The sequence below is a fragment of the Zonotrichia albicollis genome, unplaced genomic scaffold (assembly GCF_047830755.1).
Source record: "Zonotrichia albicollis isolate bZonAlb1 unplaced genomic scaffold, bZonAlb1.hap1 Scaffold_434, whole genome shotgun sequence".
Taxonomy (NCBI): Eukaryota; Metazoa; Chordata; class Aves; order Passeriformes; family Passerellidae; genus Zonotrichia; species Zonotrichia albicollis.
The window spans coordinates 1-13,181 of NW_027428449.1; the positions used below are offsets into that span (position 1 = coordinate 1).

Sequence of the window (13,181 nt, forward strand, 5' to 3'; positions counted from 1 at the left end):
ACACGCAGGTCTGGGGACAGAAAGGGACAGACAGGGGTCAGGGGGCTTTGGGGACAACCTGGGGGGGACAAGGGACAGGGGGCAGTGGGACAGCTCAGGGGGGACAAGGGACAGGGGTCACAGCAGGGACAGCAGCAGGCGCTGCACCCGCAGGTCTGGGGGGCACAAAAGGGGTCAGGGGGCTTTGGGGACAACCTGGGGGGGACAAGGGACAGGGGGCAGTGGGACAGCTCAGGGGGGACAAGGGACAGGGGTCACAGCAGGGACAGCTGTGACCTGCACCCGCAGGTCTGGGGGGGACAGAAAGGGGTCAGGGGGCTTTGGGGACAACCTGGGGGGGACAAGGGACAGGGACAGGGGTTGGGGGGCAGTGGGACAGCTTGGGGGACAAGGGACAGGGACAGGTCCCGGTCACACAGCAGGGACAGCAGCAGGCGCTGCACCCGCAGGTCTGGGGGACAGAAAAGGGACAGGGAGGGTGAAATAGTGGAATTTAGGGTTTGGGAGATGCAGGAAAAGCGTCAGGAGGGGAAACTGAGGCAGGGGTGAGATGCTGAATTTTGGGGTTTGGGGGGTACAGGAAAAGGGAAACTGAGGCAGGGTGAGATGCTGAATTTTGGGGTCTGTGAGGGGTGGACAGTTGGTCCAGATGAGGGAAACTGAGGCAGGGTGAGCAGCTGCCCTTGGGGGTTCAGGAAAAGGGAAACTGAGGCAGGGTGAGACACTGAACTTTGGGTTTGGGGAATGCAGGAAAAGGGAAACTGAGGCAGGGTGAGATGCTGAATTTTGGGATTTGGGGAATGCAGGAAAAGGGAAACTGAGGCAGGGTGAGATGCTGAATTTTGGGGTCTGTGAGGGGTGGACAGTTGTTCAGGAAAAGGGAAACTGAGGCAGGGTGAGATGCCGAATTTTGGGGTCTGTGAGGGGTGGGCAGTTGGTCAGGAAAAGGGAAACTGAGGCAGGGTGAGATGCCGAATTTTGGGGTCTGTGAGGGGTGGGCAGTTGGTCAGGAAAAGGGAAACTGAGGCAGGGTGAGATGCTGAATTTTGGGATTTGGGGAATGCAGGAAAAGGGAAACTGAGGCAGGGTGAGATGCCGAATCCTGGGGTGTGTGAGGGGTGGGCAGCTGGCCGGGGAGGGGCGCTGCAGTCTCACACTGGGGCAGGAAGTGCTCCCCGTAGCTGCTGCGCGTGGCCGGCTCCAGGCGCTCCCAGCGCTGCCGCAGCGACGCCTCCAGCGAGTCCAGGTCCGTCACGTTGGTCTTGAAGAAGCCCGGCTCCACAATGCTGACCTTGACCCCAAAGTGCCGCATGTCCCGCCTGCGGAGGGGACAGGGGGTGACCAGAGGGGACAGGGGGTGACCAGAGGGGTCAGGGGGTGACCAGAGTGGTCACGGGGTGGGCAGAGGGGTTATGGGGTGGCCATAGGGGTCAGGAACATCCTGAGGAACCCCGGTTCCACAATGGGTTCCACAATGCTGACCTTGACCCCAAAGTGCCGCATGTCCCGCCTGTGGAGGGGACAGGAGGTGACCAGAGGGGTTATGGGGTGATTTGGGGGGTCAGGGGGTGATCAGGGGGTTCAGGAACATCCTGAGGAACCCCGTTCCACAATGGGTTCCACAATGCTGACCTTGACCCCAAAGTGCCGCATGTCCCGCCTGCGGAGGGGGCAGGTGGTGACCAGAGGGGTCACGGGGTGGCCAGAGGGGTTATGGGGTGGCCATAGGGGCCAGGAACATCCTGAGGAACCCGGGTTCCACAATGCTGACCTTGACCCCAAAGTGCCGCATGTCCCGCCTGGGGAGGGGACAGGGGGGTCACAGAGGGGTTATGGGGTGATTTGGGGGGTCAGGGGGTCAGGAACATCCTGAGGAACCCCGGCTCCACAGCGCTCACATTGACCCCAAAGTGCCGCATGTCCCACCTGGGGAGGGACACAGGGGGGTCAGGGGGGTTATGGGGTGGCCAGAATGGTCAAGGGGGTGACCAGAGAGGTTATGGGGTGGTCAAGTGTGGCTGGAGGGCTCAAGGCGTGGCCAGAGGGGTCAGGCTGTGGCTGGAGGGGTCATGGCATGACCAGGAGGGTCCAGTCCATACCCAGGGGTCAGTCCATGCCCAGGGGTCAGTCCATGCTCAGGGCTCTCAGTCCATACCCAGAGCTCTCAGGCAATGCCCAGGGCTCTCAGTCCATGCCCAGGGCTCTCAGTCCATGCCCAGAGCTCTCGGTCCATGCCCACGGCCCTCAGACCACGCCCAGAGGGGTCAGTCCATGCCCAGAGCTCTCAGTCCATGCCCAGAGGGGTCAGACCATGCCCAGGGCTCTGAGACCATGCCCAGAGCTCTCAGTCCATACCCAGGGGTCAGTCCATGCCCACGGCCCTCGGCCGGTGCCCAGGGCTCTCAGTCCATACCCAGAGCTCTCGGTCCACACCCAGAGCTCTCAGTCCATGCCCAGAGGGGTCAGTCCATACCCAGAGCTCTCAGTCCATGCCCACGGCCCTCAGTCGGTGCCCAGAGGGGTCAGTCCATACCCAAAGGGGTCAGTCCATACCCAGGGGTCAGTCCACACCCAGAGCTCTCAGTCCATACCCAGAGGGGTCAGACCATGCCCAGGGCTCTCAGTCCACACTCAGAGCTCTCAGTCCATGCCCAGAGCTCTCAGTCCACACCCAGGGCTCTCAGTCCACACCCACGGCTCTCAGTCCATGCCCACAGCCCTCAGCCGGTGCCCAGGGCTCGGTGCCCACCTGAGGCTGTCCGAGAAGGCCTCGATGCAGTATTTGGAGATGCAGTAGCCGCCGCCGTTGGCCGAGATGCGGCCCAGCACGCTGGACGTGTTCACCACGCGGCCCCGCGCGCGCTTCAGCAGCGGCAGCAGCTGCAGCGTCACCTCGATGGCGCCCAGCGCGTTCACGGCCAGCACGCGCCGGAAATCCTCGATGTCCATCCACTCCGTGGGCCCGATGGGGTTGGCGATGCCCGCGTTGTTCACCAGCCCAAACAGCCCTGGGGGGACAGGGAAAGTGGGGACCCCAAAATGGGACCCCCAGAGTGTCCCCACATGGATCAATGGCCCACGTTGTTCACCAGCCCAAACAGCCCTGGGGGACACAGGGCATGGGGGACCCCAAAATGGGACCCCCAGAGTGACCCCTGGGACCCCCAGAGTGTCCCCATGTGCCCTCTCCCACTTGCCCCCATCCCTTCCCGAATCCCCCTCCCCTCTTTCCCGTCCCTCACCTTTGTCCCCCACCTCCCTGTGCACCCAGCCCCTCCCGAAGCCCCCAACCCCTTTTCCCCCTCCCCAATTCCCTTTTCTCCCCATCCCTCACCCTTCTCCCCCACCTCCCTGTGCACCCAGCCCCTCCGAAGCCCCCAGCCCCTTTTCCCCCTCCCCAATTCCCTTTTCTCCCCATCCCTCACCTTTCTCCCCCACCTCCCTGTGCACCCAGCCCCTCCCGAAGCCCCCAACCCCTTTTCCCCCTCCCCAATTCCCCTTTTGCCCCCGTCCCTCACCTTTGTCTTCCACCTCCCTGTGCACCCAGCCCCCAGACCCTTTTCCCCCCGTCCCTCACCCTTCTCCCCCACCTCCCTGTGCACCCAGCCCCTCCCGAAGCCCCCAGCCCCTTTTCCCCCGTCCCTCACCTTTGTCCCCCACCTCCCTGTGCACCCAGCCCCTCCCGAAGCCCCCAGCCCCTTTTCCCCCCGTCCCTCACCTTTGTCCCCCACCTCCCTGTGCACCCACTCGGCGGCGCGGCGGATGCTGTCGGAGCGGGTGACATCGAGCAGGACGGTTCTCAGGTGTCCCCCGGGGGTGTCCCCGCGCAGGCTCTCGGCGCCCTGCGGGGTCAGGCACGCCGCCAGCACCCGGTAGCCCTGGCGGGCCAAGCGCCGCGCCAGCAGGCGCCCGAAGCCGCTGTCGCAGCCCGTGATGAACACGTGCTTGTCCCGCACCGACGGCAGCGTGCGCCGGTCCCGCAGCAGCCACAGCAGCGCCCAGAGCAGGGCCAGGAGCGCCAGGTACGGCAACATGGCCTGGGGACAGGGACATCAACCCTGGGTGACACTGACAGGTACGGGAACATGGCCTGGGGACAGGGACATCAACCCTGGGTGACACTGATAGGTACGGGAACATGGCCTGGGGACAGGGACATCAACCCTGGGTGACACTGCCAGGTACGGGAACATGGCCTGGGGACAGGGACATCAACCCTGTGTGACACTGACAGTGCTGGGGACAGGGACATCAACCCTGGGTGACACTGACAGGTACGGCAACATGGCCTGGGGACAGGGACATCAACCCTGGGTGACACTGATAGGTACGGGAACATGGCCTGGGGTGGGGACAGGGGACATCAACCCTGGGTGACACTGACAGTGCTGGGGACGGGGACATCAACCCTGTGTGACACTGCCAGGTACGGCAACATGGCCTGGGGACAGGGACATCAACCCTGGGTGACACTGCCACTGCCAGGTACGGGAACATGGCCTGGGGACAGGGACATCAACCCTGGGTGACACTGACAGTGCCAGGTACGGCAACATGGCCTGGGGGACAGGGACATCAACCCTGGGTGACACTGACAGGTACGGGAACATGGCCTGGGGTGGGGACAGGGGACATCAACCCTGGGTGACACTGACAGTGCTGGGGACAGGGACATGGCCTGGGGACAGGGACATCAACCCTGGGTGACACTGACAGTGCTGGGGACAGGGACATCAACCCTGGGTGACACTGACAGTGCTGGGGACAGGGACATGGCCTGGGGACAGGGACATCAACCCTGTGTGACACTGACAGGTACGGGAACATGGCCTGGGGACAGGGGACATCAACCCTGGGTGACACTGACAGTGCTGGGGACAGGGACATGGCCTGGGGACAGGGGACATCAACCCTGGGTGACACTGACAGTGCCAGGTACGGGAACATGGCCTGGGGACAGGGACATCAACCCTGGGTGACACTGACACTGCTGGGGACAGGGACATGGCCGGGGGACAGGGGACATCAACCCTGGGTGACACTGACAGTGCTGGGGACAGGGACATCAACCCTGGGTGACACTGACAGTGCTGGGGACAGGGACATGGCCTGGGGACAGGGACATGGCCTGGGGACAGGGGACATCAACCCTGTGTGACACTGACAGTGCTGGGGACAGGGACATCAACCCTGTGTGACACTGACACTGCCAGGGACAGGGACATGGCCTGGGGACAGGGACACGTGTGACACCCGCCCTGTGTGACACTGACAGTGCCACCAGGGCCAGGTACCAGGAACATGGCCTGGGGACAGGGACATCAACCTGGGTGACACTGACAGTGCCAGGTACAGCAGCATGGCCTGGGGGACAGGGGACATCAGGGACCCTCACTCTGTGTGACACTGCCAGTGCCACCACTGCCACCAGAGCCAGCAGTGCCAGGTACAGCCACATGGCCTGGGGAAACAGGGGACATGTGGGACCTCTGCCCTGTGTGACACTGCCAGTGCCAGGTACAGAAACATGACCTGGGGGACACGGGACACGTGTGACACATGAGAGAGACCCCCACCCTGTGTGACCCCCGCCCTGTGTGATCCTCCCAGTGCCAGGTACAGCAGCATGGCCTGGGGGGGACAGGGACATCAGAGACCCCCACCACAGAGACCCCTACTCTGTGTGACACTGCCAGTGCCAGGTACAGTCACAGGGCCTGGGAGGGGACAAGGCACATGTGTGACCCCTGCCAGGACCCCCCGAGGGGCTCAGTGGGACCCCCAGCCCCTCCACCCTACCCCGAGCACGGGGGTCTCTCCCCTGGGACAGAGCGGTCACTCGGGACTGACCCCTCGGGACTGACCCGTGCCTGGCCCCGGTCACTCCGCTCTGGCTCCGCCTCCTGTGTCCCCCCGGGTGCCCGATTGGGGAGGGGTCCCCCCAAAGCCCCTCCCGGGCCGGGCCGGGCCGAGCCGGGAGCTCCCCCCCAGCCCCGCCGTGTCCCGCTCTGGCCCGGGCCAGGCCCGGATTAACGGGGCCGCGTCACGGCCGGGCACGGGGGGGGCTCCGGGGGGGTCCCCTCGGGCCCGTTCCCCCCGCCCGGGGCAGCGGCGACCCCCGGGACCCCCCGGGACCCCCCAGGACAGACCCTGCCCAGCCCGGGACCCCCAGCCCGGCTGTGCCCGTGTGGGGAGGGGGCCCATGGGGGCCGTGTGACCCCCCCAGCAGGGACCCGGACCCCCCTGCGGGACCCCCATGGGGGGAATTGGGGTCTCAGGACTCTCATGGGGGGGATTTCGGGTGTCAGGACCCCTTTAATGAGGATTTGGGGTCTCAGGACCCCCATCCGGGGGGGGGGTTGGGGTCTCATGACCTCCATTGGGGGGACTTGCAGTCTCAGGAATCCCCTGGGGAGGGTTTGGGGTCTCAGGACCCCCACTGGGGGGGGGCTTTGGGGTCTCAGGACCCCCATCCGGGGGTGTTTTGGGGTGTCAGGACTCCCCCATTGTTGGTTTGGGGGTTGGACCCCCAAAGGGCAGCAGGGACCACCCTCGGATTTGGGGGGAGCACCCGGGGTTTGTCCTGTGCCCCCCTCCAGAACCCCCATGGGGGGGTTTGGGGTGTCAGGACCCCCCATCCGGAGGAATTTGGGGTCTCAGGACCCCCCATCGGGCAGGGTTTGGGGTCTCAGGACCCCCCTTTTACCCCCCAGCCTGGGATTTGAGGGTGACCCCGGGGGTCTGCCCTGTGTCCCCAGAGCCCCCCCCCCAAAACAGGAGACCCCCGGTATGGGGGGGTGCAGAGGGGGGGGGGGGGGGGGTCCCCATCTCCTTCCTGGGGACAGAGGGGGGGGGGTCCCCACATCCTTCGGGGGTTGCAGGGGGGGGTCCCCAATTCCCTCTGGGGGGGGGGGCAAAGGGGGGGTCCCCATCTCCTTACTGGGGCAGATGGGGGTCCCCAAGTTTCTCAGGGTTGCAGAGGGGGGGGTCCCCACTTCCCTCAGGGTTGCAGAGGGGGGGTCCCCAAGTTTCTCAGGGTTGCAGAGGGGGGGTCCCCAAGTTTCTCAGGGTTGCAGAGGGGGGGGTCCCCACTTCCCTCAGGGTTGCAGAGGGGGGGTCCCCACTTCCCTCAGAGGGCCCTTAAGTCCCTCCGGGGGTCCCCAATTCCCTCCGGGGGTCCCCAAGTCCTTCGGGGGGCTCCCCATGTACCTGGGGGGGCCAGAGGGGGGTCCCCACTTCCCTCAAGGGGTCCCCACGTACCTCGGGGGTGCAGAGGGAGGGTCCCCACTTCCATCAGGGGTGCAGAGGGAGGGGTCCCCAAATCCCTCAGGGATGCAGGGGGGTGGTCCCCACTATGTCGGGGGGCAGGGGGGGGGGTCCCCAAGTCCCTCTGGGAAGGGAATGGGGGGTCCCCAATCCTCTCGGGGGGGGTCCCCATGTACCTGGGGGGGCCAGAGGGGGGTCCCCACTTCCCTCAAGGGGTCCCCACGTACCTCGGGGGTGCAGTGGAAGGGTCCCCACTTCCATCAGGGTTGCAGAGGGAGGGGTCCCCAAATCCCTCAGGGATGCAGGGGGTGGTCCCCACTATGTCGGGGGGCAGGGGGGGGGGTCCCCAAGTCCCTCTGGGAATGGAATGGGGGGTCCCCAATCCTCCAGGGGGGGGTCCCCACGTACCTGGGGGGGCTGCGGGCGCTGCTCCGGCCGCGGCCTCGGGGCCGTGTGAGCCGGGGGGGGGGCGGGGAGCAGGGGAGGGGTCCGGGGGGATTTGGGGCGGGGGGGGGGGCCAAGGCCGCTCCTCCCCGTGCCTGGCACGGCCACAAATCCCCCGGGGGTAGGGGAGGGATTGGGAAACTTTGAGGGGAAATCACCCCAAAATGGGGGAAAAATCACCCCAAAATGGGGCCCTGAAACCCCCACAATGGGGGCAAAATCACCCCAAAATGGGGAAAATCACCCCAAAATGGGGCCCTGAAAATGGGCCCTGACCCCCCCCCCCCACTACAGGAAAATCATCCAAAATGGGCCCTGACTCCTAAATGGGGGAAAATCACCCCAAAATGGGCCCTAAGTTCCCCCCAATAGGGAAAAATCACCCCAAAATGGGCCTTAACACCCCTTCAATGGGGGAAAATCACCCCAAAATGGGCCCTGAAAACCCCACAATGGGGAAAAATCATCCCAAAATGGGCCCTGACTCCTAAATGGGGGAAAATCACCCCAAAATGGGCCCTGAGTTTCCCCCAATGGGGAAAGATCACCCCAAAATGGGCCTTAACACCCCTTCAATGGGGAAGATCACCCCAAAATGGGCCCTGCCTCCTAAATGGGGGAAAATCACCCCAAAATGGGCCTTAACACCCCTTCAATGGGGGAAAATCACCCCAAAATGGGCCTTGAAAACCCCACAATGGGGAAAGATCACCCCAAAATGGGCCCTGAGTTCCCCCCAATGGGGAAAGATCACCCCAAAATGGGCCTTAACACTCCTTCAATGGGTGAAAATCACCCCAAAATGGGGGAAAATCACCCCAAAATGGGCCTTAACACTCCTTCAATGGGGGAAAATCACCCCAAAACGAACCCTGCCCCCCTCCCCCCCATGAGGAATTAAACCCCCCCACCCCCGGATGAGGGGGAGCCCCCCCGGGGGCACCGAGCACCCAAAAATGGCCCCTTTGTCCCCAATCAAAGCAGCCTCAGAGCCTGGGTAAGCACTAAAGAGGATGAGGGGGCTTAGGGGGGGATTTGGGGAGGGGGGGGCTGTGCCAGGGTCCCCCTGGCCCGGCCTGACCCCCCCCACACACCCCCCCTGCCCCTCCCCTTTATTCCACACCCCCATTTATTGCATTGCTCTCAGTGCTGGGGGTGGCAGCATGGTGAGACCCCCACTGGTTATTTGGGTCTGGGGGGTTTCTGGGGGGGGTTTTGGGGGTCCCTCAGGAGCAGGAGGGCTGCAGCTGCCCCTTGTAGACGTACTCGAGGGCGGTGGCGATGGTCCTCATGTCCAGCTCGATGCTCCTGGCCCAGTTCTCCACGTCACCGATCTCCTGAGGGTGGGCGGGTTTGGGGAGGGGGATTTTGGGGAGGGGGCTCACCCCATCCTGTTCCACTAAGGGGCCCTGGGACCCTCTGGGTGCTCCTCAAGACCCCCAAGATGTTCCCCAAATTCCCAAAATGTTCCTCAAGATGCCCTGGATGTTCGTCAGGACCCCCAAGATGTTCCTCAAGACCCCCCAGAACCCCCTGAGCTCTGCCCAAGACCCCCAAGATGTTCCCCAAGACCCCCGAAATGTTGCCCAGGACCCCCAAAATGTTCCTCAAGATGCCCTGGATGTTCGTCAGGACCCCCAAGATGTTCCCCAAATTCCCAAAATGTTCCTCAAGATGCCCTGGATGCTCGTCAGGATCCCCAAGATGTTCCTCAAGACCCCTTGGGTGCTCCTCAAGACCCCCAAAGGACCCCCTGGGTACCGCCCAAGACCCCCAAAATGTTCCCCAAGACCCCCGAGCTGTTGCCCAGGACCCCCAAGATGTTCCCCAAGACCACCCAGAACCCCCTGAGCTCTGCCCAAGACCCCCAAAATGTTCCCCAAGACCCCTGGGTGCTCCTCAAGACACCACAGGACCCCCTGGGTACTGCCCAAGACCCCCAAAATGTTCCCCAAGACCCCTGAGATGTTGCCCAGGACCCCCAAGATGTTCCTCAAGATCCCCCAGAACCCCCCAGGTACTGCCCAAGACCCCCAAAATGTTCTCCAAGACCTCCAAGATTCCCCAAGGCCCCCTGGATGCTCCTCACCACCTCCCCAGGACCCCCTGGGTGCTGCTCAGACCCCAAAAATGTTCCCCAAGACCCCCAAAATGTTCCCCAAGCCCCCCAAGATGTTCCCCAAGCCCCCCAAGATGTTCCCCAAGACCCCCTGGGTGCTCCTCAAGACCCGCTCTGGGCTGGGTTTTGGGGTGGTTTTGGGCTGGATTTTGGGGCGTGTTTGGGGTGGCTTTTAGGGTGTTTTTTGGGGTGTGTTTTAGGGTGGTTTTGGGGTGTGTTTTTGGAGTGGTTTTTGGGTGTTTTTTGGGGTGTTTTAGGGTGTTTTTTGGGGTGTGTTTGGGGTGTGTTTTGGGGCATGTTTTGGGGTAGTTTTGGGGTGAGTTTTAGGGTGTGTTTTGGGGTGTATTTGGGGTGGGTTTTGGCTCTGTTTTTGGCGTATATTTGGGGTGCGTTTTAGGGTGATTTTGGGCTGTATTTGGGCTGTGTTTTTGGGGTATTTTTAGTGGGGTTCCCCACCTTGAGGGCCTGGTTGAAGCTCCCCACCATGGTGATCCAGTGGCCGCTCTGGGCTGGGTTTTTGTGGTGGGTTTGGGGCTGTATTTGAGCTGTGTTTGGGCTGTGGTTTTGGGGTATTTTCGGGGTGATTTTGGGCTGTGTTTTGGGGTATTTTGGGGTGTTTTTGGGTGGTGTTTTGGGGCGGTGTTTTGGGGTATTTTGGGGGTGTTTTTGGGCTGTATTTTGGGGTATTTTTGGGCTGTGTTTTAGGGTATTTTGGGGTGGTTTTGGGTGGTGTTTTGGGGTATTTTTGGGGAGTTTTGGGGCGGTGTTTTGGGGTATTTTTGGGGTGATTTTGGGGTATTTTTTGGGTGATTTTGGGCTGTGTTTTGGGGTATTTTTGGGCGGTGTTTTTGGGGTATTTTTGGGGTGATTTTGGGGTATTTTTGGGGTGTTTTTGGGCTGTGTTTTAGGGTATTTTGGGGTGTTTTTGGGCTGTGTTTTGGGGTATTTTTGGGGTGTTTTGGGGCTGTGTTTTGGGGTATTTTTGGGGTGATTTAGGGCTGTGTTCCGTGGGTTTTTCCCCACCTTGAGGGCCTGGTTGAAGCTCTCCACCATAGCAATCCACTGGGCGCTCTGGGCTGGGTTTGGGGCTGTGTTTTGGGGTGATTTTGGGCTGTGTTTTGGGGTGTTTTTGGGCTGTGTTTTGGGGTGTTTTTGGGCGGTGTTTTGGGGTGTTTTTGGGCTGTGTTTTAGGGTATTTTGGGGTGGTTTTGGGCTGTGTTTTGGGGTATTTTGGGGTGTTTTTGGGTGGTGTTTTGGGGTATTTTGGGGTGTTTTTGGGCTGTGTTTTGGGGTATTTTGGGGTGTTTTTGGGCGGTGTTTTGGGGTATTTTGGGGTGTTTTTGGGCGGTGTTTTGGGGTATTTTTGGGGTGATTTAGGGCTGTGTTTTGGGGTGTTTTTGGGGTGTTTTTGGGGTATTTTTGGGGTGTTTTTGGGGTATTTTTGGGGTGTTTTTGGGGTATTTTTGGGGTGTTTTGGGGGTCTGTTTTGGGGTATTTTTGGGGTGTTTTTGGGATATTTTTGGGGTGTTTTGGGGCGGTGTTTTAGGGTGTTTTTGGGGTGATTTAGGGCTGTGTTCCGTGGGTTTTTCCCCACCTTGAGGGCCTGGTTGAAGCTCTCCACCATGGCGATCCACTGGCCGGTCTGGCGGGCGAACTGAGCCGCCTGCACCTGCAGCGTCTTCACCTCCTGGTCCAGTTTGCGCTGGTTCACGTAGGCCTGGGCCACCCTGGGGGGACATGGGGGGGTCGCCAGGGGGGACATGGGGGTCCCCAGAGGGTCTGTGGAGGGCTGGAAGTTCCCAGGTGGGGTTTGGGATCCCCATGAGGGGTTTGGGGTTCGGGTGAGGGGTGGTCCCAGAAGGAATTGAGGGTCCCCAGGCAAAATTTGGGGTCTCCATGAGGGGCTTGGGGTCCCCATAATGGGTTTGGGGTCTCCAGGAGGGATTTGGGGTCCCCAGGTGAGGTCTGGGGTCTTCAGACAGGGTTTGGGGTTGGGGGGGGTTGGTCCCATAATGAATTGGGGATCCCAGAGGGGTTTGGGTGTGGGGTGTCTCATAAGGAATTGAGGGTCCCAGGGGATTTGGGAGTCCCTGGGCAGGGTTTGGTGTTCAGGGAGAGGCTGTCCCATAAGGAATTGGGGGTCCCAGAGGGGTTTGGGTGTGGGGTGTCCCATAAGGAATTGGGGGTCCCGGGCTCACCCCACGTTCAGGTGATCCACCAGGGCCTCGGTGAGGCGGGTGGCGGCCGCGATGGCGTCCCGGCGGCGCCGCTCTGGGGGGGGACACGCGGGAACAGCGCCGTGAGGGGCGGCGGGACCCCCGCCCGGCCTGACGCACCGCGTGACGTCAGCACCGCATCGCCTGACGTCAGCATGCTCCCGTGTGGCGTCACCGTGCGAAGCCTTCCCTCCCCCCCTCAGGGTCCCTCAGGCTTCCCTCCCTTTCCTCCCCTCTTGACAGACAGCCTCGCAGCCAATGAGACGCCGCGCTGCGCTGAGCGACAGCCGCAGTAGCCAATGGGGCGCGGCGGGCGGGGTTCGTTGCCATGGGGACGGGGGGCGGGGCTCACCCTGCAGCTCGCGCCGCTCGCTCTGGCGGGCCTGGTGCTCCTTCAGCAGCCGGGACAGCATGGCGGCCGCCGCGTCACGTGACACAAACACACATTTATAACATCGGGCACGTGACCGAAGGGACGCCCCGCCCCTTCACAGTGCGTCACCAGCACGTGAGCGGGGCGGGAAAGCAGCCACGTGACCTGGGGGGGGTATAGGGGATCTATAGGGGATGGGGGGGGGTCCTATAAGCCAGGAATGGGGTAAAAATCTCCTGGGAGTGGGGAAAAATAAAATTTGGGATGCTCATCCTGAAATAAACCCCAAAAATAAACTTGGAAAATAAATCCTGAAAATAAACTCCAAAAATTAATCCCAAAATAAACCCCGAAAATAAATCTCAAAAAATAAATCCCCAAAAATAAACCCTGAAAACAACCCCCAAAAATAAATCCTGACAATAGGTCCCGAAAATAAACCCCCATAAATAAACCCCAAAAATAAACCCCTGAAATAAACCCCCGAAATAAAACTCTAAAAATAAAATTAAAATTAAAAAAAAAATAAAACTAAAATCACCCAAAAAAACCCCCTGAAATAAACCCTAAAATTAAAATTAATAAAATTAAAAACCTCCAAAATAAACCCCTGAAATAAACCCCCAGTATAAAAAATAAAATTAAAAAGAAATAAAAATAAACCCCCCAATAAACCCCCCAAATAAAACCCAAAAATAAAAATAAGATCAAATAAAACCCAAAACTAAAATTAAAAATTAAAATAAATAAAAAGAAAACCCCA

The 13,181-nt window shown here is 60.9% G+C and overlaps 2 protein-coding genes across 2 annotated transcripts; both read right to left on the reverse strand.

Annotated features, from left to right (window-relative positions):
• Positions 1 to 117: 117 nt before the first annotated feature.
• Positions 118 to 5,818, reverse strand: LOC141727964 (retinol dehydrogenase 5-like). The gene is made up of 6 exons (XM_074534253.1): positions 5,800 to 5,818; positions 3,719 to 4,037; positions 2,750 to 3,008; positions 1,156 to 1,319; positions 332 to 451; positions 118 to 155 (listed from the first exon to the last, which is right to left on the reverse strand). Exons 2-6 carry the CDS (start codon positions 4,032 to 4,034, stop codon positions 118 to 120), a joined length of 897 nt encoding a protein of 298 aa, XP_074390354.1. The 5' UTR covers positions 4,035 to 4,037; positions 5,800 to 5,818.
• Positions 5,819 to 8,708: 2,890 nt separating this feature from the next.
• Positions 8,709 to 12,552, reverse strand: BLOC1S1 (biogenesis of lysosomal organelles complex 1 subunit 1). Its single transcript, XM_074534254.1, has 4 exons — positions 12,398 to 12,552; positions 12,028 to 12,100; positions 11,424 to 11,556; positions 8,709 to 9,047 (listed from the first exon to the last, which is right to left on the reverse strand). Exons 1-4 carry the CDS (start codon positions 12,456 to 12,458, stop codon positions 8,937 to 8,939), a joined length of 378 nt encoding a protein of 125 aa, XP_074390355.1. The 5' UTR covers positions 12,459 to 12,552; the 3' UTR covers positions 8,709 to 8,936.
• Positions 12,553 to 13,181: the final 629 nt, after the last annotated feature.

What these genes read in the sequence shown, in the direction of transcription:
- LOC141727964 (XM_074534253.1), bottom strand. Translation starts at nt 4,034, where the DNA reads ATGTTGCCGTACCTGGCGCTCCTGGCCCTGCTCTGGGCGCTGCTGTGG. An exon ending in GCCTTCTCGGACAGCCTCAG is followed by an intron (nt 1,320 to 2,749) that starts GTGGGCACCGAG and finishes TCCCCTCCGCAG; the next exon opens with GCGGGACATGCGGCACTTTG. An exon ending in CTGTCCCTTGTCCCCCCCAG is followed by an intron (nt 156 to 331) that starts GTTGTCCCCAAA and finishes TGTGCCCCCCAG; the next exon opens with ACCTGCGGGTGCAGCGCCTG.
- BLOC1S1 (XM_074534254.1), bottom strand. Translation starts at nt 12,458, where the DNA reads ATGCTGTCCCGGCTGCTGAAGGAGCACCAGGCCCGCCAGAGCGAGCGG. An exon ending in GTGGATCACCTGAACGTGGG is followed by an intron (nt 11,557 to 12,027) that starts GTGAGCCCGGGA and finishes ATGTCCCCCCAG; the next exon opens with GGTGGCCCAGGCCTACGTGA. An exon ending in GCTTCAACCAGGCCCTCAAG is followed by an intron (nt 9,048 to 11,423) that starts GTGGGGAAAAAC and finishes GCCCACCCTCAG; the next exon opens with GAGATCGGTGACGTGGAGAA.